The sequence below is a fragment of the Sorex fumeus genome, unplaced genomic scaffold (genome assembly GCF_029834395.1).
Source record: "Sorex fumeus unplaced genomic scaffold, SorFum_2.1 ptg000061l, whole genome shotgun sequence".
NCBI classification, from domain to species: domain Eukaryota; kingdom Metazoa; phylum Chordata; class Mammalia; order Eulipotyphla; family Soricidae; genus Sorex; species Sorex fumeus.
Genome location: NW_026606118.1, coordinates 30414044 through 30435310, shown reverse-complemented (window position 1 = coordinate 30435310; position 21267 = coordinate 30414044). Strand labels below are relative to the sequence as shown.

Genomic DNA, 21267 nt, shown 5'->3' with positions numbered 1-21267 from the left:
TGTACTTGATAACTTGAGCCCCATATCCTGCTCCCTGCTTCCCAAGAACATTTTCCTTCTACTCTTTCAGCACATTTCAACTTTATGATAATAAAATCAACTAATCCCTGGGTGTCCATTAGCTCCTCAGAAACTTGCTGGAGTGCAAATATTTCATGGGGAGTTTACCTGTAAAAAACTATAGCGTTCTTATGTTAACTTCTAGGTGGAGTCTCCTACTGATAAAACAGGAAATTTTTTCTGCTCAAACCACTGGGAGGGAGAGAGTCTGAACACTCAGCTCTTCACACAGACTTCACCTGTGGCAGATGTGCCGGTAAGTGCATGTTCATGGTTTCAAGCGATGTTAGTGCCTTAGAGAAGTCCTAGTGTGGCCGGTGGGGCTATTGTGGTTTCAGCCCTCATTAATGCATCGTATTAAATATTCTCTCTCGTGGCCGGAAAGATAATACAGGGATTAAGTCACATGTCTTGCATGAGGCTGATCCCAGTTTGATCCCCAGCCTCGTATGTGCCCCCCCTGAGCATGGCCAGGTGCATACCTGGAGGCCCGGAACACTATCAGGTGGTGGCCCTGGTACTCCTCAGCATTGCAGCGCCCAATCAGCAACAGGTCCTCTGATCCTCAGATTGAACTGTGGTTCTGGTGGGCCAAGAATTGCTGGAAAGGGCCTCATACTTACTGAGCACTGCCTCAGAGAAGTCCCTCAACCCCCTTTCCCTCTTGTATTATTTTTGTTGTTATTAATATTGAACATAAAGATGAGGTTTTTTTTTATCTTGGGGGTTTTAACTATTAGAAATTCCTTTTCATTGTGGATTTGTTCATTATTTACTTATTTTTGATTTGAGAGGACTTTCCATCTAAGAAATCATTGGCATGAGTATATCTAATTCCATGAAAGTGATATTAAATGTTATAATTGAAATAAAATATATTGTTATAAAAGCAATCTATTTATTTGGCTTTTAGATGTGGTATTTCCTCCTTTTCAGTTGTTTTATGTAGCATCTAGCATAGTGTCAACCATGGTGTCTAAGTTCTTGCCTTTGATTATATGCAATATGGTAGTTTTTTAACTACCACACTCTTTTCATTAGACTTTGTTTTTTTCAGAGTGGTTTTAGATTCAAAATAAAGTTGAACAGAATATATTTCCCATAGTGTATGCATGTACTATACCATGAATATACTCTCAGACACATGTTTTAGCCTTTCCCACTCTAACATCTCTCACCATCAGGTCAGGGATGCAATTGATAAGCTTATCTCCACAACATCACCACCCAGAGATCTAAGATGATATTAGGGCTTGCTTGTGATATATATATACATTATGGGTTTGAACAAATTTATGATTTTTATCTACATTATAGTATCATATAGAGTATTTAGTTTTCTAAGATTTCTCTAAGCGTCACTTATTCATCCTTCCCTACCACCAGTGTCTGGAAACCATTGATCTTCCTACTGTCTATATAGTTCTGTCTTTTCCAGGATGTTTTATATTAGATTTGTATAGGATATAGCCCTTTTCCTTAGAAATATAAATTTAAGTTCTTCCATGTCTTTTTATGGCTTGATAGCTTGTCTTTTTAAAACGTAGTCACGGGCTGGAATGATAGCACAGAGGATAGGGCATTTGCCTTGTGCACAGCCGACCCGTGTTCAATTCCCGGCATCTCATATGGTCCCCTGAGCACCACCAGACTTAATTCCTGAGTGTAGATCCAGGAGTAACCCCTGTGCATCGCCAGGTGTGACCCCAAAAAAGAAAAAAAAACTTAGTTGTCATAATTTTTAAAGTTTATAATTTGTGAGTGGCTTTTCTCTGAAAGAAAACTAGAGATAATGACCCTTGCTCTTATTTATTCAGCATGTTTTCTGTAGTAAATACTATTCTAAAAGTCCCAACTGCATCAATTCTTTGAACCTTCATTGTTCTACAAGTTTGATCATTTTCATTATAATTTCCATAATACCAACTGGGAAACCGTGGCCCAAGCAGGCTTAGGGCCTACTTCAAGATTACAGTAATTCAAGACTACATTGTTAAAAAGTAGTGATTCTAGGCTAGAACTCAGAAAGTGGTTCTAAATTCCATAGTTTCAACAATTATACTATGCTGCATTAATTTGTAAATCTAGACTAAAATTAACAAACATCCCAATTTCAAAGACCTTTCTCATTTTTTGTTGTTGTTGTTAAAAAAGGGTTGGGGAGCACACAAATCTGGTAGTGCTTGGGAACTGCTCCCAGATCTATATATGAGTTTGCTCTTGGCGGTGCTCAGGGTCCCCTGGGGTGCTGGAGAATGAACCTGTGACTCCGACCCACAAACATGTGCTCTGGTCCTTTGAGCTATCTCCTAGGCCCAACCTTTCATTTTTTAAGATCACATATTTATTCGTTCACTTGGCAGTTTTGTTTGTGTTAGGTTTTGGTTTGTTTGCTTCTTTCCTTCCCTTTGCAGCCATTTCTCTTTGTTGTGGTGATGGCTGGTGGTCTCACACATACACATGGTTTGGGTGCTCATACATTAGGTTGTGGTGATTATCAGGTCATGACACTGTAGTTATGATTCTCTAGTATATTCTTTTTTTTTGTTTTTGTTTTGTTTTTGCTTTTTGGGTCACACTCAGCAATGCTCAGTGGTTACTCCTGGCTCTGCACTCAAGAATTACTCCTAGCGGTGGTCGGGGGACCATATGGGATGCTGAGAATTGAACCCGGGTCAGCCATGTGCAAGGCAAATGCCCTATCCGCTGTACTATCATTCCAGCCCCTCTCTAGTATATTCTGATTGTAGTGCTCACCAGACTCATGCTTCTGGCCTCAAAGCCTGCACATCTTTAGTTGTGGGGCTCACTGGAGAGGGGAGGTGTCACACTGGCTGCAGCATGCAGGAGATCACACACTCCATTGTGCCCAGGGTTCCAAACAGCAAAACTGCTGGGACCACCTCACCATATGTGGACAGTGATGGGGATTGAACCCTCAGCCCTCGTGTCTGCAAAGCAGGTTGTTTCTGTTGCTGTTGTTTTTGCCACTGAGCCATCTCTGGGTCCTTGGCAGATATTTGGTGAGGGCTCACCTTATACTTGAACCATGTGGCCCCTGATGCTTTTCATGTTGGTTTAGTTCATTACTGAGTTCGCCTTTTAGTTCAAGGGAATGGAATATCTGGCAGATATCTGCATTTTTTATGCTAATGAACATCACGTCTTAGTAATCTACTCTCAAGTGTGTTAGAATTGTTTCAACTCTCAGATTATCTGACTTTATTTAAATTTCAAATGATTCTCTGTCCCTTCAGAATATCCTTACAAGTTCCGTTCTTATGACACCAGTCTCAGAAGATGAAGACAATGTTCTCAAAGCATTTACAGGCCCTAAAAACCGTTCTCTGGTAAGTTCCTTGCAGGTAGTTATTATCCGACAATGGTATCTTAACAACCACTGAAAAAAATTGTCATCCTGGTTTTATTTTGGTGTTCTAAAAGTTATTATTTTTTAAAATTGAATCACCGTGAGAAACAGTTACAAAGCTTTCATGTTTGAGTTTCAGTCATACCATGATCGAAAACCCATCCCTCTACCAGTGCACATTTTCCACCACCAATGTCCCCTCATGCCTCTATGGCAGACAATTTCCCACATACTCTCTACTTTGGAGCATTATGGCTTGCAATGCAAATACTAAGAGCCTATCGTGTTTGGTCTTTTATCTACTTTCAGGACACATCTTTCATCCTGAATGATTCCTCCAACCATCATTGTCTTAGTGGTCCCTTCTCTATTCCAACTGCCTTCTCCCCTTGCTCATGAGGCAGGTTTTCAACTATGGAGCAGTATTCTGGCCCTTGCATCTACTGTTCTTGGGTGTCTTTCTCGTATTATGTTATTTTATATTCCACAATGAATGCAGTCATTCTATGTCTGTCCCTCTCTTTCTGACTCATCTTGTTTGTTTTGTTTGTTTTTTATCTCTCAACATTTTAGATATGGTGGGGTGGTGTTCTTAAACATTCTTGAAGTCAGAAAAGCTTGAAAAATTCCTTATTGCCACTCACATGAGATAAGCTGGAAATTTTTATCTGAGCAGGTTCCCAAAGCAGGACGAAGTGAAACAGTTTTTGGTGTGACAGAGGCTAAGGTCATGTATTACCCACGTGCAGATAGCTCCTTCTGCTTTTAAGTCTTTTCATAAAGAACATTTATTGGTGGATTCAGAGTACAGTGTGTAAAGAGCTTGCCTTGTGCGGGTTTAGTCCCTGGCACCTCATATGATCCTCCAAGCTCTGCCAGGAATGATTCCTGGGCACAGAGCCAGTAGTTTGCCATGAGCACTGCTGGGTGTAGCCCCAAAACAAAAAGTATATTAGGACAGTTGACTTCTAGATTGTGTGTGTGTGTGTGTGTGTGTGTGTGTGTGTGTGTGTGTGTGTTGTTAGGGAGTGAACCTGGACCTCCCAGATATTAGTGATGCATGTGCTGTAACACAGAATTATATTCTCCCCTCAAATTACAAAGAAAATTGTGGGAGCCACACTCACCCTGTTCAGAAGCTACACAGGATGGAGACACAGGGCTTCATACATGCAAAACATTTGCTCTACCTCTTTTTTGTTTTGCATTTTGGGTCACACCCGACGATGCACAGGGGTTACTCCTGACTCTACACTCAGGAATTACTCCTGGCGGTGCTCGGGGGAACATAGGGGATGCTGGGAATCGAACCCAGGTTGGCCACGTCCAAGGCAAACACCCTACCCGTTGTGCTATCGCTCCAGCCCCGCTCTACCCCTTGAGACACATCCCCACCCTCAAGATTCCCCGTATTTTACTTATTTATTTATTTATTTCAATATCGGGGTCCCACTCAGTTGTGCTCAAGGCTTATTCTCAGCTCTGTGTTCACTGACCACTCCTGATGGGACTTGGGGGACCATATGCTATGCTGGGGATTGCACATGATTCTTGCAAGGCAAGAACTCTACCTGCCGCATTATCTCTCCAGTCCCACATTTTCAATTTTTATGCTCTTCCAGGAAGCCATCAAAGCTCAGGCCTCCTTTATATTTTAAATAAACTATTGCTAGAAAATAATTGCAATATATTTGGCTATCAAAGAAAGCCTGCTATTGTATGACTAATCTGTAGCTGACCACCTGCTGTCAAGTTTTAATATCAAAAGAGATTTCCCTTGTCATGCTGAGAGTAGGTAAATGTTGATGAAATGCAACTAATTCCAAATTAATCATGAACCAAATGCAAATAGGAATGCAAATTTGCTCCTGTAAATTATTGAAAGCTCTTCCCAGCATTGAGCAGCCTGGTACCCACCCCACTGCAGGACTCTCCCTTCAGCCCTGAGAGAGAATTCATAAACCCTAGTGAGTGGAGAGGGCCTGATTCAAAAGTGAAGTCATATTTGTACTGGGAGTTAAAGGACACTGTGGGGGGACGTGTACGTTGAGTTTGCCCTTTCAGAAAAGGACTTTCCCCTCCTCTTAGTAGGCCGCCTCTCTCAGACTGTGAGACTCTGAGAAGTTCCCTTTGTGAAGTTTTTGGGTTATTTGGCATTATCTTCTAAGTCACACAATTGAAAAAGCTGTAGGCACATTTTCTTTTTTTCTTTTTTTGCAGGGATAGGGGGCAGGAGGGCAGGGAGGGCAACACCAGGCGGTGCTCAGAGTTTACTCCTGAACCTGTGCTCAGGGATCACTCCTGGCAGACTCCAGGAACTATTTGTGGTTCTGGGGCATGGAATCCAGGTAGACTGTGTGCAAAGCAAATGCCCTACTGGTTGCCTATCCCTCCAGCCCTTCCTTTTATTTCTTAATTCAACCAGATTACTTTCCTGGTGTTCCCATTTGGTTGCAGCAGCCTGATGGAAGATTACTGGGGTTGGGGAGAGTCGAAGTTCGTATCTGTCCCTGAGTTCATCAGGCCTGGGAATACCTTATGTGAAAACCACACAGGCTTACAGAGAATTGGGAGATGAGGATGAGGAGGAAGCTTAAGAGGGACCCAGAAAAGGACCTAGAAAGATGGTTGAAGCAAAGGGTCAACCATTTCAGTATTTTACCAAGATTTCAGCCTGAGGCCAGCGAGAAAACTTTCTTTTTTCCTTCTCAAAATATTTAATGTTTGGGACCAGAAAGATACTACAGTGGGCAGGTTGGGGCTCCGTCCCCGGCACCCCACATGTTCCTTAGAACTAAGTCCTAAGCACTGATGAGTGTGGCTCCAAAACAAAAAAAAAGACACAAATTATTTAATTTGTTTACCAGAGCCTAGAGTCTGTCTATTAACCTTAGTACTGTAAGCTAGATTCAGTTTTACGTGTATTTTTGGTCACTTCATCTGGAACCCAACCTATATCTTATAAAAGGATAGAAAAAAAAGTGCCTTCTAAATTTCAGAGAGCAAGCAAGTGAAAATAGATCGGACAGTTATCATTATGTAAATTGATTTTCCTAAAATGGAATCCTAAAAGTTTTTGACTTAATGAAACTATGTCTAACCAAAATGATTACAGCTGAACATGGTATTGCTCTAAAGTATATTATATAAAATTTTGGCAAGAAAGTCAGTGTTTACAAAATGTAAGTGGTTCAATTTTTTTCTTGTCAAAATTTGTTTTTTTGATTTGGGGGTGGGGGTTGGAGGGAAGTGGGGTTAGGCCACAGCCAGTGGTGCTCAGGGATTTCCCCTGGCTCTGTTCGCAGGGATCAGTACTGATGAGGCTCAGGGGACCATATGTGGTGCCAGAGATTGAACTCAGGGCAGCCCTGTGCAAAGCAAATACCCTACCTGCTGTACTTTCTTACCAGCCCCTCTCTTCAAGTTTTTAAAGCGATTTTATTTTTAATAAATCAACATGGAGGCTTTTTGCAACACATTTATATTTGATATAAATATTTATTGTCCTTGAAATTCAAAATAAATATTAGCTCTATTTTATTAATGTATATATTTTAGAATATAGTATATCAATAAGTCACGTACTGACCCAAGAGTTAATGAGTCAGTGCTTCTTTCTACACTTTATATTTTACTGATTTATACAGATCATAGTATTATGCTCTGCTATTAACTTAGTTGATTTCAAGAAATAATCTCTAAATGAATGAATGCCACACATTATTTGTGTTATGGAGGTCAACTCTCAGATATTAGAGAAATATGTGTCTAAAATGTTACAAATTTTTGTGAGAAATGTTGGAAAATGCATCAAATGTTTCCAAACATATAAACATATATTGCATCAATTTCATGTAATACAAACCCAACCGTAGTTATAGAGATTTTCATAATTTTTGCTTGTTTAAAACATAAAGATTTGGGATCTGGAGCAATAGCACAGTGGATAAGGCGCTTGCCTTGCACACAGCCAACCCAGGTTCAATCTCTGGCATTCCATTTCATCTCCTGAGTCCCACAAGGAGTAATTCCTAAGTACATAGTGAGGACTTACCCCTGAGCACAGCAAGTATGGCCCCCAAAACAAAACAAAACAACAATAAACCCATAAAGATTCTTCATATATTTTCACTGGTAATTTATTTGACCTAAGCAGGCAGATTTTTCATACCTTGTTTCATTTTATTGTGTGTTGTGTTGTGTGTGTGTGTGTGTGAGCACGCACACACTGAAGACTGAACTCAGGTTTGCCACAAATAAAAGAAGTCCCTGAGCCATTGTACTATATCTCTTGCCCCAACCAATAACATTTGTAATTTTTACTAATAATAAAAGAGAAATTTTTAGCAATTTGGACACCATCATAGTCATTTTAATTGGAACAAACAAATTTAATCCTTAAAATTTTTTTAAATTCTGATATTTCTAAAGTATAAAGTATTTGTCACTTGTCTAGTACAATTGAATGTTTAATTGTTGAAATAATTGTTTATATTGCATTTTGGTATAAGAAAGAACATTTTGTTAGGGCTGGAGAGATGGTACAAAGGGTAAGTTTCTTTTTTTTTTTTTTTTTTTTTTTTAATTTTATTGAATCACCGTGAGATAGTTACAAGCTTTTATGTTTTGGTTACAATCACACAATGATCAAACACCCGTCCCTCCACCAGTGCACATTCCCCACCACCAATATCCAGGTATAGCCCCCCACCCTTTTCCCACCCTCCCTCTGCCTCCATGGCAGACATGATTCTCCATCATCTCTCTCTACTTTTGGGCATTATGGTTCGCAATACAGACCCTGAGAGGTTATCATGTTTGCTCCTTTATCTACTTTCTGCACACATCTCCTATCCTGACCGATTCCTCAAGCCATCATTTTCTTAGTGATCCTTTCTCTATTCCAGGGTGCCTTCTCCCCTTTGCTCATGAGGTAGACTTCCAGATATGGAGCAATCTATCTGTCCCATGTATCTACTATCCTTAGGTGTCAGCCTCATGTTGTTCTATACTCCAAAAATGAGTTCAGTCCTTTTATGTCTGTCCCTCTATTTCTGACTCATTTCACTTAGCATGATACTCTCCATGTCTATCCACTTATAAGCAAAGTTCATGACTTCATTTCTCCTGACAGCTGCATAGTATTCCATTGTGTAGACAAAGGGTAAGTTTCTTGACTTGACATAGCCAAGCAGGGTTCAATCCCCAGGGCACAGCATAAAGTCATCTGAGCACTGCCAAAGTGATACATGAACATACAACAGGAGTAAGCCCTGAGCAATGCCAGGCATGGCCCCAAAACAAAACAAAAACCGTAACACTTTATTGAAGATTATAGTATCTGTGTAATTGTGTAGTCTGTCATTTCATTGTTAAGTACTCTAATTATGGCAATAATACTTGATAGAGGCCCATAGAGATAGTGCAGTGGTAAGACACTAGCCTTATGTGCAGCTGACCCAGGTTCAATCCCTGGCACTACTATGATTCCCCAAGCCCCACCAGGAGGCATTAGGGGCAGGAACAATAGCACAGTGAGTAAGGTGCTTGCCTTGCATGCTAACAACATGGGTTCTATCCCTAGCACCCTATATTGTCCCTTCAGCCCCTCTAGGAGTGGTCTCTGAGCTTAGGGCCAAGAATAAGCCCTGAACACCACTGGACATGGTGTTCAGATTTGATAATTATTAAAAGGTAAGGTAAAGGCCCTCCCGTTGATTGTCGATTTGCTCGAGCGGGCCCAGTAACGTCTCCATTGGAGATTTTGTTGTTACTGTGTCTGGCATATCCAATACTCTCGGTAGCTTGCCGGGCTCTCTGAGAGGGGCGGAGGAAATCGAACTCGGGTCGGCCATGTTGGCCGCTTGTAAGGCGAACGCCCTACCGCTGTGCTATCATAATTATTAACATCCAGATTTGATAATTATTAACATAATATCATTTGCTTCATTCACTTGTACAAAGCAGTTTAGAGTAAATTCCAAGCAATTATTTTTAACTTTTTTTGGGTATTTATAAATGTTATCATTGAAATAAGGGCACTTTTACATGCCTAATAACATGATCACATATCAATAACCATAATTTTTTAATGTTATAATTCTTGGGCTAGATTTAAGTTTCTCATTAATTCAACAAAAATTTCTTTTTGCTTGATACAAATAGAAACAGTTAATATATTGCATTTGGTTGTTAAATCTCTTTACTCTCTGGGCCAATGCTGTCTAATATTTTCTACAATAATAGAAACGTTCAATAAGGCAACCACTTGACATAAATGAGGATTGCACATTTGAAATGTGGCTAGTCCCATTGAGGAGCTAAACTTTCTGTTTTATTTAATTAAATTGCTTTAATTTCATAACCATATTTCTTTCCTGCCCAGGAAAAATCATTCCCCCAGAATTCCCTGATTCTTTTAAGAGGAAAAGGTATCAGAAGCCAACATCTAGGATTATGGATGCCCATTTGGTTTTTGGCATTCTCACTGAGAAGCAATAAATTTCAATAACAAAAAACTATTCATATGTCCACTGGTCCATAAACTATAATTTTTAAATCAAAGGTATTATAAGCCATTAAGTACAATGTTGTATTTTTAAAAAATTTTTATGCTAATCTTTTTCCAAAAGAAATTTGTGATAGTTGTTTGATATTATAATTGTTGGATTTTTTTAAACTTACTTCAGTTTTAAATTATAAAAGTAAAGAGATGCTGCCATTAAGAAAAAGATTCTGTGGCTTTATTTTTATTTTTATTTTTTTCTATGGAAAATCAAATTTTATTACATTCCTTTTTAAAATAGGGGGAAACTGTACAAGTATTCATAATCCAATCTCTGTTTGAGTTGGTTAATACTGACCTTTTATTATTGCCTTGAAGCCTTTACTAGTGTCCAAAAAATTGTGTTTAGGGTCCATCTGAAGGAAAAAAGCACTGGAGAGGCAAGAAAGGACTCGGGTAAAAGCTTCAGAGGATTGCAGGGAGATGACCTTTGCTTTTTAAAAACTTATGTTGAACTCTGCAGCATCTCCATTTCTTAACACACCTTCAAAACCCATCAGTGGAATAAGATTTACTCATGTTTAAAGGCTCATAGTATATGTAGTTTGTGGGCTTTCAATTCAGAAAGTAAAGGAACATAAAAAGTGGAGAATATTGAAGGCTTCAGAGAGTAGGGCTGTAAGAGACTCAATACTACTAAATAAGTTCCCCAAACAAAAATGTTCAGCCATCCCACTCCAAAAACCTGTGTGTAGCAGAAGAAAACACATAGCCAGAAGCTCTGAAGGAAAAGCATGCAGTCTCAAATAAGTTATACACAGTCTAGACCAAAGGAAAAAGCATATATATATATATATATATGTATATATATACATGTATATATATACACACACACATACACACACAGACTCGTGTGTGTGTACATGTGCGCACATGTGCGCATGCACACGGATAGACAGACAGACAGACACACACACAGAGGCCTATGAACATCTAGTCTCCTTATGTGAGTATTTCAACTCCAGTGGAGCATAGGTATGAAAACTAAAAAACAAAACAAAACTCTTTCCCATCATGCTCCATTCTCTAGAATCTATCCTTTTTGATTGGTTGGTATAAACAAAAAGCAAAACAGATGTACATGCATGTGTGCACACACACATATATTCCCACATATATGTGAAAAATGCAAATCTTTAACAGTGGTATTAGAAATCACTTCAGCTTTATGCTTCAGAACTTAAAATATTTGCTTGATTTGCTCCCCACCAAAAAATATTTTGCACTGTCCTTATTCTTTAAATGCCTAACCACCGAAAAGGAAAAAAACAAAAAAGCTTTAAATGTACATGTTTCAAGTCAGTGTCTCATTAACGGGCTGGAGCGATAGCACAGCGGGTAGGGCGTTTGCCTTGCAAGCGGCCAACATGGCCGACCCGAGTTCAATTCCTCTGCCCCTCTCGGAGAGCCCGGCAAGCTACCAAGAGTATCTCACCACACGGCAAAGCCTGGCAAGCTACCCGTGACGTATTTGATATGCCAGACACAGTAACAATTGTCACAATAGAGACGTTACTGGGCCCGCTCGAGCAAATCGATGAACAACGGGAGGACTGTGACAATGACAGTCTCATTAACAAAAAAGGTAGCATTTTCTTCACTTTGGCCATTGTTAAACGTGTAGGCATAGATCAGGGAACTGTTAGAATAGCATGTATTTTTTAACTTTATTTTTAACGATAGAATGATAGTGCCAAGGATTGATCCCAAGACTTCATACATGCAAGGCAAATACTTTATCTCTGAGACACAGCCCTAGTTCAGCCCTGAGTCATTTTTGGTATATGTGTCTTTCATTTAGCTCAGGGTATGTGAGGTTGTTCATGTTGTACCTCTGTATTGTTTTTCCCAGGGTACTATTGCATGGAGGTAGAGGAAGGGTTATAAATTGATTGAAAGTGAGGAAATGAACCTTTTGCCTAGAATGTTGGCAGTTTGGGGTGGGAAAGGTGTGGAATGCTGAGGGACTCTGGTCTTGAAAGCTGGCCCGAGAGACGATGCAGGCACACACTGAGCTTCCTCCTAGGCAAGCAAAATATCCTCTGGATATTTCCACTTTGCTTTACATTTTAAATAATTTTAAATTAGCATAGCACATTATGCTAATTAATAGAAAAACATTTCTTTTTTGTTTTAAAGATTTTTTTATTGAATCACTGTGAGATAGACCCTTACAAAGCTGTTCATGATTAGGTTTCAGTCATACAAAAAAAAAATTCAAGTAGACAGTGTTGCTAGTAGATCTGAAACTGAATTTTAGTTAGAAGCTTACTGAACTTCTGTGTTTTTCTTCTAAATGATATATTTTGATATTCCTATTTAAAACCCAAGTGTAAAAGATGTGTTCAAATGCTTTTTACTCACTCACTTTCCTCTTTTTTTGTTTTATTTTTTTTGTTTTGTAACCACAGAATGACAGCTTTAAATTTTAATTTCCTGACTTGGCTTGCCAGGTCTCACTTTTTTAAAACAATGAGCTTAAGTAAATTTATCAAACTATTATTATTTAAACATATTTGTGCCATATTTTAAAAAATCTTGAAGTGAAAAATAAAAATCCTAAAACTATGTTGCAAGCAATTGAAATTCACTACTTAATTTTCACAGGTTTTGATTTGATCCTCTTCATAAAAATTATTTATATATTTTTTAAATAGGTAAATTATGTTTGCATAATCAGTATAGCTGAGGAGAAGAATGACATGCAGGCAACAGGAACCTGGCTTTCAGTCTACATTCCACTGTCTTTTCTTTTTTTCTTTTTGTTTTTTTTGGGGGGGGTTCACACCCAGCGATGCACAGGGGTTACTCCTGGCTTTACACTCAGGAATTACTCCTGGCAGTGCTCATGGGACCATATGGGATGCTGGGAATCAAACCTGGGTCGGCCGCATGCGAGGCAAATGTCCTATCCGATATACTATTGTTCTAGCCCCTAGACTCCACTGTTTTCAAATGTGTGTCTTTTATTTCTTCAGTTCTAAACTATTCCAATCTGTAAATTAGAGACCATGATATATGCTCCATTCACCATCAAGGTTGCTTTCAAAATGGCAGCACACCTGCCAATGTTTAGTCGTGGTATCTGTTACTCAGCACACCTGAGCCTTACTCCTGTCCTTGGACGCACAGGCGGTGAAGTCTCACCAAGAGCCATGTATTCTTGAATGGTGGCATATTATTTTCTATTGTTTGTTCATTCTCAACAATTGTTCTACTCTTACAGAACTGTGTCAGTGGGTCACCCAGAGAGAGAGCTGATTTAACTGATTCCTGGAATAAAGGCAGTCAGATCTCTCTGGTGTCAAAGAGATGAAACAACTGGTTTACTGGTTTTCTCTTGTTTTCTGCTGCTAGCGTTTGCATGTCAACAGGCATGAAAATAGACTGTCTACATGTGTCATAGATCTTTTCGGGCACTTCTTAGTGTTCATTTCTGTATTGACCTGCTCCCCTGGATACGTCTTTGCTCACTGGGCTCTTTCTTTGGCTCATTTTTTTTCCATTTACTTAAGCAAAATTCACTTAGCTATACCAATTGCGTTTTAGTGACCTGCTTTCAGTAGATGTTTAAATCGAGCAAGTTTGCCACGTAGAGGTTTTGAATTGACCTAATAGAGTCAATTTGATGAATAAAGAAATACTTTCTTGTAGGTGAGTTGAAAAAAATAATCAGATCATTCATATTCTTACTTTTGTGGGCACCAGTACCCGAATTAAAAAAAGAGAGAGAAGAAAACATATCATATTTCAAGTTCCTTAGATTTTATTTTACAGAATCATGTTTTATGACACGTGCTCTTTCATATTAGGCTTGTGAATTGTTAAGTGCAGACCTTGCCAAGATGTTCTCACACCAACAGTTCTTTCCAAGGGACTCTGGGAACCTCATAATAGTAGCAGTCATTAGGCACGGTGAGAAATCTTCAGATTCTAAGTGAAAATTTGAAGATTACCTTGTTCTAGCAGAAAACCACCTGTGGACATGGGCTTGTCTCATTTTATTTCTTCTGTTCCCACAGCGGATCTGAGTATTTATTTAAAGTGCTTTAGCAGGATATCCCAGTTCAAGCTTTGACAGTCTATTTACAGTTCAGTTCTACCCAGAGGCAATGAAACACATTTGACTGGATAAGCAAGGTGATTCTCAGGCAAGAGAAGGAGGATGTGTCGTAGGATTATGAATGTTGAAATGAGGTACAGGCGAGTGACAGGTCTGCGGCAGCGCTCAACAATTTAACAAGAATTTCTGTGCAGACGCTCCCATCCTTTCCTCTTGTAAATGAAACTAACATTTAGGAGCGAGAGAGTGGGGATGCACACAGATGTATGTGACCGTGTTAAAATATTTTTCCAGCACAGACCTTTAATCCTCCTTGGACCAAACTATTCTGTCCTCTTAAAAGGCCCAGAAAATTGTAATCATAGTCCAGTTTATTGAGTCATATTTTAAGTCACGGGTTAGTCCTCTGAGCCTTCACAGCCAGCATCTAAACTTGGACAGTGTCGTTTACATTGGCAAGGAGTTGACAGGGCACTGTACACCCTCCATCACTGAACTTGGTTCCAGCCACTAGTCAAAGAAACCCCATCAGCATCCAAATACACCTGCGTTGGAATTTCCAACCCCATTGCCAAAAGACCTGTTGACTTTCACACCCCACGGTCATGCTTCTGCAGGCATTCCAAGGTCCTTCTGACCTGACTCCACCACCGCCTACTCTCCGGCGCACTGACAGAAGTGGCATCCCATTCTCTTTTGAAGAGTCTGGTTTCATTCTTTCTTTATTACTTCTTTACTGGGTGCCCTGGAGAATATTTCCTAAATGCTCTCTTTGAGAGGCTTCTGGTCTGTGTTACAGGTACAATGATTCGAAACTGCATCACTGTACTTGTGTATGTGAACCAAGTGTGGGGACACTGGGGCACAGATGCATGGTGGCACTGGCATCACTGGCACTTGCTAAATGTCCTTAAAACCGTCTGATCCTTCCCACCTCTGTTGTATAAAATCCGCGGCTTCCTGATCCATCTGCACTGTTCCTCCCCCCGGCTTCCATTCCTTCCCACCTACCTAAATTCTGCTTATTCCTGCCCTATCCCTAGAGTACTGGCCTGGCCTCTCTTTCAGTAGCTCATCTTTTCTTGGGCACCACAAGATTTCCAGACCCAAATAGTACTTCATCTTGATGACTTGAGATTATTTTTGTCTTCAAAATTGGGGAACAAAAGATCTATGAAAGAGCCACAAACCAGTGCCAGTCTGGATATGTACAAGAGGTCGTAAAACTCTGCCCTAATAATCTGCGAGGTGCTCCAGAGCAGAGGTCTTCACCTTATTCCTTGGGAGGAGCTTCCTCTTAGACATCTCTACAGGAAAAGTTTTGCTTTTGTTCCTTTCTTTGGTTTAGTTAGAGGATTACAGGTACCACTGAATCTTCCGCTTATGCGTCTCTTTCCTTCTTTGCATGGACTGGAAGCTCAGAGTCAGGCTTAGGGATTATATCTCCTTGATGCATTGCAGTTCCTCACTCCCCTCCCCCATCTTCATATTTATTTTTCACAACATTTCTCCATGACCCTACCTTGTCCACTTCTTATACCGTTATCTAATATCTGTAGTGTAAGCATCTTTTTTTGGGGGGGTGGGCAAGAAATGTTCAGGAGGTCTGGGGTCTCCACCAGTGATTTTCAGCTAAGCATGGTGTTGGTTTAGCACAAGGGCCCAAGTTTGTGATTCTCCTTGGGCCGTGCAGTTCTGAGGACACCTGAGCCACCACATTAGTGCTCAGATGCTCAGGAGTCTCCAGGCTATATCTGGCAATGCTTGGAGACCCTGTGGTGCTGGGAATCAAACCCATGCCCAATCATCATACTAACTCCTCGCCTCTAACATAAGCATCTTAAATCCTTTTGGGAACCAAAAAGGGAACAAATAGGACCTAATGTAGTTTGGGGCAACATGAAGAGAAAACATGAGCTAAGGTTGTTCTGAAGATAGGCCTAAATTCAAGTCACTCCAGGTTACTTCCTTCTCCTGTTTCCTGCTCAGCTAGAGAATCAGCCTTCCTTACAAGGTGCATGTGCTATAGAAATGAGTTCATATCATGAAGGGTCAAACTCTAGGCCTGGATCTTATATCTTCCGCTATGTACCTCTAAAACATAATTGATTATGATCAACAGCTACTTCTAAGTTAATTGATTAAAATATATATATATATATATGATGTTTATTAGTAAGTGTTGATAATGACAACAGCTATAGGGCCTCTTTGTACTGGAGATTCAAGCACTCACCAATTTGTCTAAGAGTAAATGCCCACAGTTCACCTTGGGCAGCTGGGCATTTATGCTTCTTTCTGTCTCAGGCTTTGTCAAATTGCCTGAAACACCAAAGGCACTCAATATGAAGATACAGCTCTATCATAAAAACAAGGTTTGGATTTGATATTCTCTTTATATTTATACTTTGGAGGCCATAGCCAGCAACGCTCAGGGCTTACTCCTGGCTCTGCACTCAGGGATGACTCCTGGCAGGCTCAGAGGATGGTATTGGGATTCTGGGGATCAAACCCAGGTTGGTGATGTGCAAGGCAAATGTCTTACCCACTGTACTATGGCTCTGGTCCTTGATTTTCTCTTTTTAACAACACACTAATAACATTTATACTTTCTGGATTGCTGGGTGTCAAGGAGTTGAGGTTGCATTTAGTAAAGGCTCTCAGTCACTCAGCTCCTTGCTAGCTGGAGGTCACAATGTCCTCAACTGGCTCTGCTGAAACGGGGAGCTCACTTGTGGGCTTAAAGGATGTATCTCCGGTTTGACCACTGTGTTTCTCTTTTTTCCCCTTAGCCCTGCGGCAGTCCCTGGGAAGCTGCCTCCTGTGGAAAGACTGAAGATCAGATAACAGCTTCTGGGCAGGCTCGGAAATATGTGAATGCCTTCTCCACCCGGACTCTGGTCATGTGAGAGCTTTCCAGACAAGCATTATGTTTGCAGAACACTCCGAGTTGACTTGGGAGATAGCATTCCTCTACATGAAACTTTTCATGAATGGGAGAAGACCCTATTTTTGTTGTGGTACAACAGTTGAGAGCAGCACCAAGTGCATTTAGATGGATGAAATCTTATCAGATTTCACTCAATTAAAAGATTTTCTTTTTTTTAATAATAGCAGTCTTACCTAAATTGTTAGGTAATGAATTGTATTCGGTTGTTAATATCTTAATGCAAATTGTTTAAAACAGAAAAAGAATTGTCTGTATTTTAGAGGATCAAACAGACCAGTATTTTTGCCTGTTAGCAGGTTTTTGAACTTTTTATACAAAAAAAATTCAATATTTCACTTTTTTCTAATCACTAAACACAATGCATTACTGTAAATGTTTGCTTAATACCATGTTGATTAATCAAGATTGTACATGCTCATTTATGGTTTTAACATTGGAAATACATTCCTTGTACTAAACCATTTTATGAGTTTTTTTGTTAGCTTGCTTTAAAAATTATTACTGTATGAAATAGTTTTATAAAAAAATTATATTTTTATTCAGTAATTTAATTTTGTACATGCCAAATGAAAACTGTGTTTTGCTGCTATGGTCTTAGCCTGTAGACATGCTGCTAGAGTCAGAGGGGCAGTAGAGCTTTGACAGAAAGAAAAGAATTGGTGTTAGGTAATTTACTATGCACTAGTATTTTTAAACTTTTTTAAAATTTTTATATATGTATACTTTTTTCCTTTTGTAATACCATGGAAAACTTGTTTGGGAGATTTTGCATTGTTGTTGTTGTTTTATTTTTTTTGTTATTGTTGGTTTCTAAGAGCATGCATTGCACTTCTTTTTTTTTGGGAGATCTATGTTGTTGATGTCTTTTGTTTTGTTTTAAGTACAGCCTGACTGTTCTTTAATACAGGGGTTATGTGTTTGATCGGAATTCCCCCCTGGTTTCTAAGTGTATGGTCTCAGATCTGCCACACAGAATCTGTGTTAGAAGTTTGGGCCAAGAGACTAGGGTCTATAGCCAGTTGCTGCCTTAAGAACATTTGGTGCAAGATGGCCAGCACTGAACTTTTGATATGACAGTGTACTTAACTGCCTTGTGAAATAAAGCTGTGCCCTTATTTTACTTATTTATGACTGCTTTTTCACTTGTGATTATTGATGATGTGTCTCCTTTTTGAAAGAAAGGGTACAAACGTAGAGCATTTTTTCTGTTCATAATTTTTGCACACTCTCTGAACTTAGTGTAAAGAATATAGGAATCATTACTTCAGAAGAAGAAGATTAGACATACCAAGTTCAATATTTCAAAAAGGTAACTGTGCAAAATCACAACTGTAAGGACTTATCCAAAATGTACCAAAGGGCCAGAGAGATAGCACAGTGGGTAGGGTGTTTGCCTTGCATGTGACTGACCTGGGTTCAATCTGTAACACCCCATATGATCCAAAAAGCCAACCAAGAGTAATCCCTGAACTCAGATCCAAGAGTAAGACTTGAGCACTGCTCAATTTTTAATGAATTGAAGCCCTCAATTCATTTAAAAAAATAAAGGGCAGAATGTAGCAGTCAGAAGTTCCAGTAGTATTGGAATTGGGGAATTTTAAGGAAAAATTCATATACAAGAATTTGGGCAAGGGGCAGGAGAACTGTGGGAACAGCATATGCACTTGGGACGGGGAGGGGGGGGGTGAATGCATGAAAAGCTGGAGGCCTTGAGAGCATTTATTCCCTGTGGAAATCTCATGAAGATAGAGCCATGTTATTAGCACTGACTTTACTTCTCCTATTTCTCCCATCTCTGCTGAGTCTTCCCTGACATAATCAACCAGAAGCTAGAGGGCAAAGGAGCACCTTCACATAAGACAGCGGTCAACTCTGGAGGACAGGGCCAAATCTCATAATTCTAAGTTAGACAAGGTCAGTGTGACAGCCTAGTCATCTATCTGTTGAACTCCCTGAAGCTTCCTTGGCTCCCCTCTCTCAGATGGGTTTTCTTTTCACTGCGCTATGATACCTCCTTCCTATTGATTCTTTCTAATTTTCATTAGTCACTCCTTACCAAGTCACACTTTGAATTCTCAAATGCATGATGGACTTCTCAAGGCACATGTTGGTGTTCTTAGAGACATTGACGTGTCACCTCTATTTCTTAATCTTTTCACTCTTCACTGTTCTGTTTTTCTCATAGGTAATACTAGCATGACATCTTGAAGCTGTTTCTATTCCTGCACTCTCTAGGTGCTTTCCAGGTGCTGATTGTACAACTGACTAGCAGTTTGAGTTTGGACATGTTTCTAACCTTTCTGTGACTTATTTTTTTCATCTGTGAAATGAGTTCATCCCTCCTCTGAACTTTTGTTATATAAAGCATTATGCCAATGTTTGTTATTATGTGTTCTTTCCATAATTAAATGAGTTCAGGCCATGGAGCATGTCAAATGTTTATATATAAATTAGATTGATATTGTGCATTGCTGATTGCAAAGTTAAACTTAGAGGTCATAATTATTAAAATGAATGGTGAGGGGGAACTTGGCATTCTTCAAACTTGAAATAAACATTTTCTAGCAAGTAGGCAACCCAATTAGTAGGAGTTAGTAACTAATAGCCCAAACTAATTAGAGTAAGATTGAATTTGAATTTTATATACAAATGCTCAGTCAAAGAATGCATGTCTCGTGCTCGCTTCTGCAGCACATATACTAAAATTGGAACGATACAGAGAAGATTAGCATGGCCCCTGTGCAAAGATGACACGCAAATTCATGAAGCCTCCCATATTTTTAAATCACATACAAAGGAGCACCCCTTAGATTCACAGCAGATCAGAGGAAACCCTCCAAACCTGAAGGCAGTGGTGAGATATAGTGAAAAAACTCACTGAAATGAATGCTTCACCAAGAATACTCTATCCAGCTAAACTCTCACTCAAAATCGAAGGAACGGTACACTATTTTCTAGACAAACAGCAGCTCAGGAACTTCATAGACTCAAAACCAAACCTAAAACAAGGGCTAAAGGGGATACTATAAGACAAGACAAACCCTACAACCACAACAGACCCTCAAAGAAAGATGACACAAAACCCCATAACAATAATCTCTCTCAATGTCAATGGTCTAAATTCACCAATTAAGAGACAGAGAGTGGCAAAATGGATTCAGAGACAGAACCCAACATTCTGCTGCCTACAAGAAACCCATCTCAACAGCCAGACCAAACAGACTCAAAGTCAAAGGTTGGAAAACAATCCTGCAAGCAAACAACTCCCTCAAAAAAGCTGGGGTGGCCATACTAGTATCCGACAGCATTAATTTAGCATTGAAAAAGATTAGAAGGGACAGCGAAGGCTATTTTCTCTTCATCAAGGGATAAGTACAACAGGAGGAAATCACACTCTTAAATGTATACGCACCTAATGAGGGAACAGCTAAATATTTAAAACAACTGCAAACAGATCTTAAGGAGGATATTGCTAGCAACACAATAGTAGCTGGAGATTTCAACATTGCCTTATCTCCTCTGGATAGATCAACAAGAACAAAACTCAGCAAGGAAACATTGGCTTTGAAAGAAGAAATAGAAGAGAAAGGGCTTATAGACCTATACAGGGCTTTATACCCCAAAGAGAAAGAATACACATTCTTCTCCAGTGTGCACAGAACATTTTCCAAAATAGACCATGTCCTAGGCCACAAAATAGAATCAGGAAGATAGAAATAGTATCAACAATCTTTTCAGATCATGATGCACTGAGAATAGAAGTGAATCACACACAGATACGGAGAACCAAATCAAACACGTGGAAATTAAACAACTCAATGCTGAACAACGAGTAGATCAGGAAGGAAATCAAGGACGAATTCAAAAGATACTTGGAAACAAATGAAAATGAAGACACGGGCTACCAGAACTTATGGATTGCAGCGAAAGCTGTTTTAAGGGGAAAATTTATAGCTCTGCAAGCATATCTCAGGACAAAAGAAAGGATGCACATAAACAACTTGACTTCACAGCTCAAGATCTTAGAAAAGGATCAACAGAAAGAGCCCAAATTGGGCAGAAGGAAAGAGATCATAAAACTTAGAGCAGAAATCAACGACATGGAAACCAAAGAAACAATCCGAAAGATCAATGAAACCAATAGCTGGTTCTTCGAGAAAATAAGATAGACAAACCACTAGCAAGACTCACAAAGAAACAGAGAGAGAGAATCCTAATAAATTGAATCAGAAATAAGAATGGGGATATCACAACAGAAA

The 21267-nt window shown here is 39.5% G+C and overlaps 1 protein-coding gene and 1 non-coding gene across 2 annotated transcripts in view; both read left to right on the top strand.

The window, feature by feature from the left end:
- Positions 1-17331, top strand: part of MYB (MYB proto-oncogene, transcription factor) — a 37034-nt gene extending 19703 nt beyond the window's left edge. Inside the window, exons 14-16 of the mRNA XM_056126206.1 lie at positions 206-316; positions 3318-3410; positions 16851-17331. Of these exons, the coding sequence (XP_055982181.1) occupies positions 206-316; positions 3318-3410; positions 16851-16967 (321 nt within the window). The 3' untranslated portion in view covers positions 16968-17331. The remainder of the gene's footprint in view (positions 1-205; positions 317-3317; positions 3411-16850) is intronic.
- A 2352-nt stretch (positions 17332-19683) lies between these two features.
- Positions 19684-19790, top strand: LOC130034908 (U6 spliceosomal RNA). The gene has a single exon (XR_008794204.1). It is a non-coding gene; the product is annotated as a U6 spliceosomal RNA (small nuclear RNA).
- The last annotated feature ends 1477 nt before the right edge of the window (positions 19791-21267 follow it).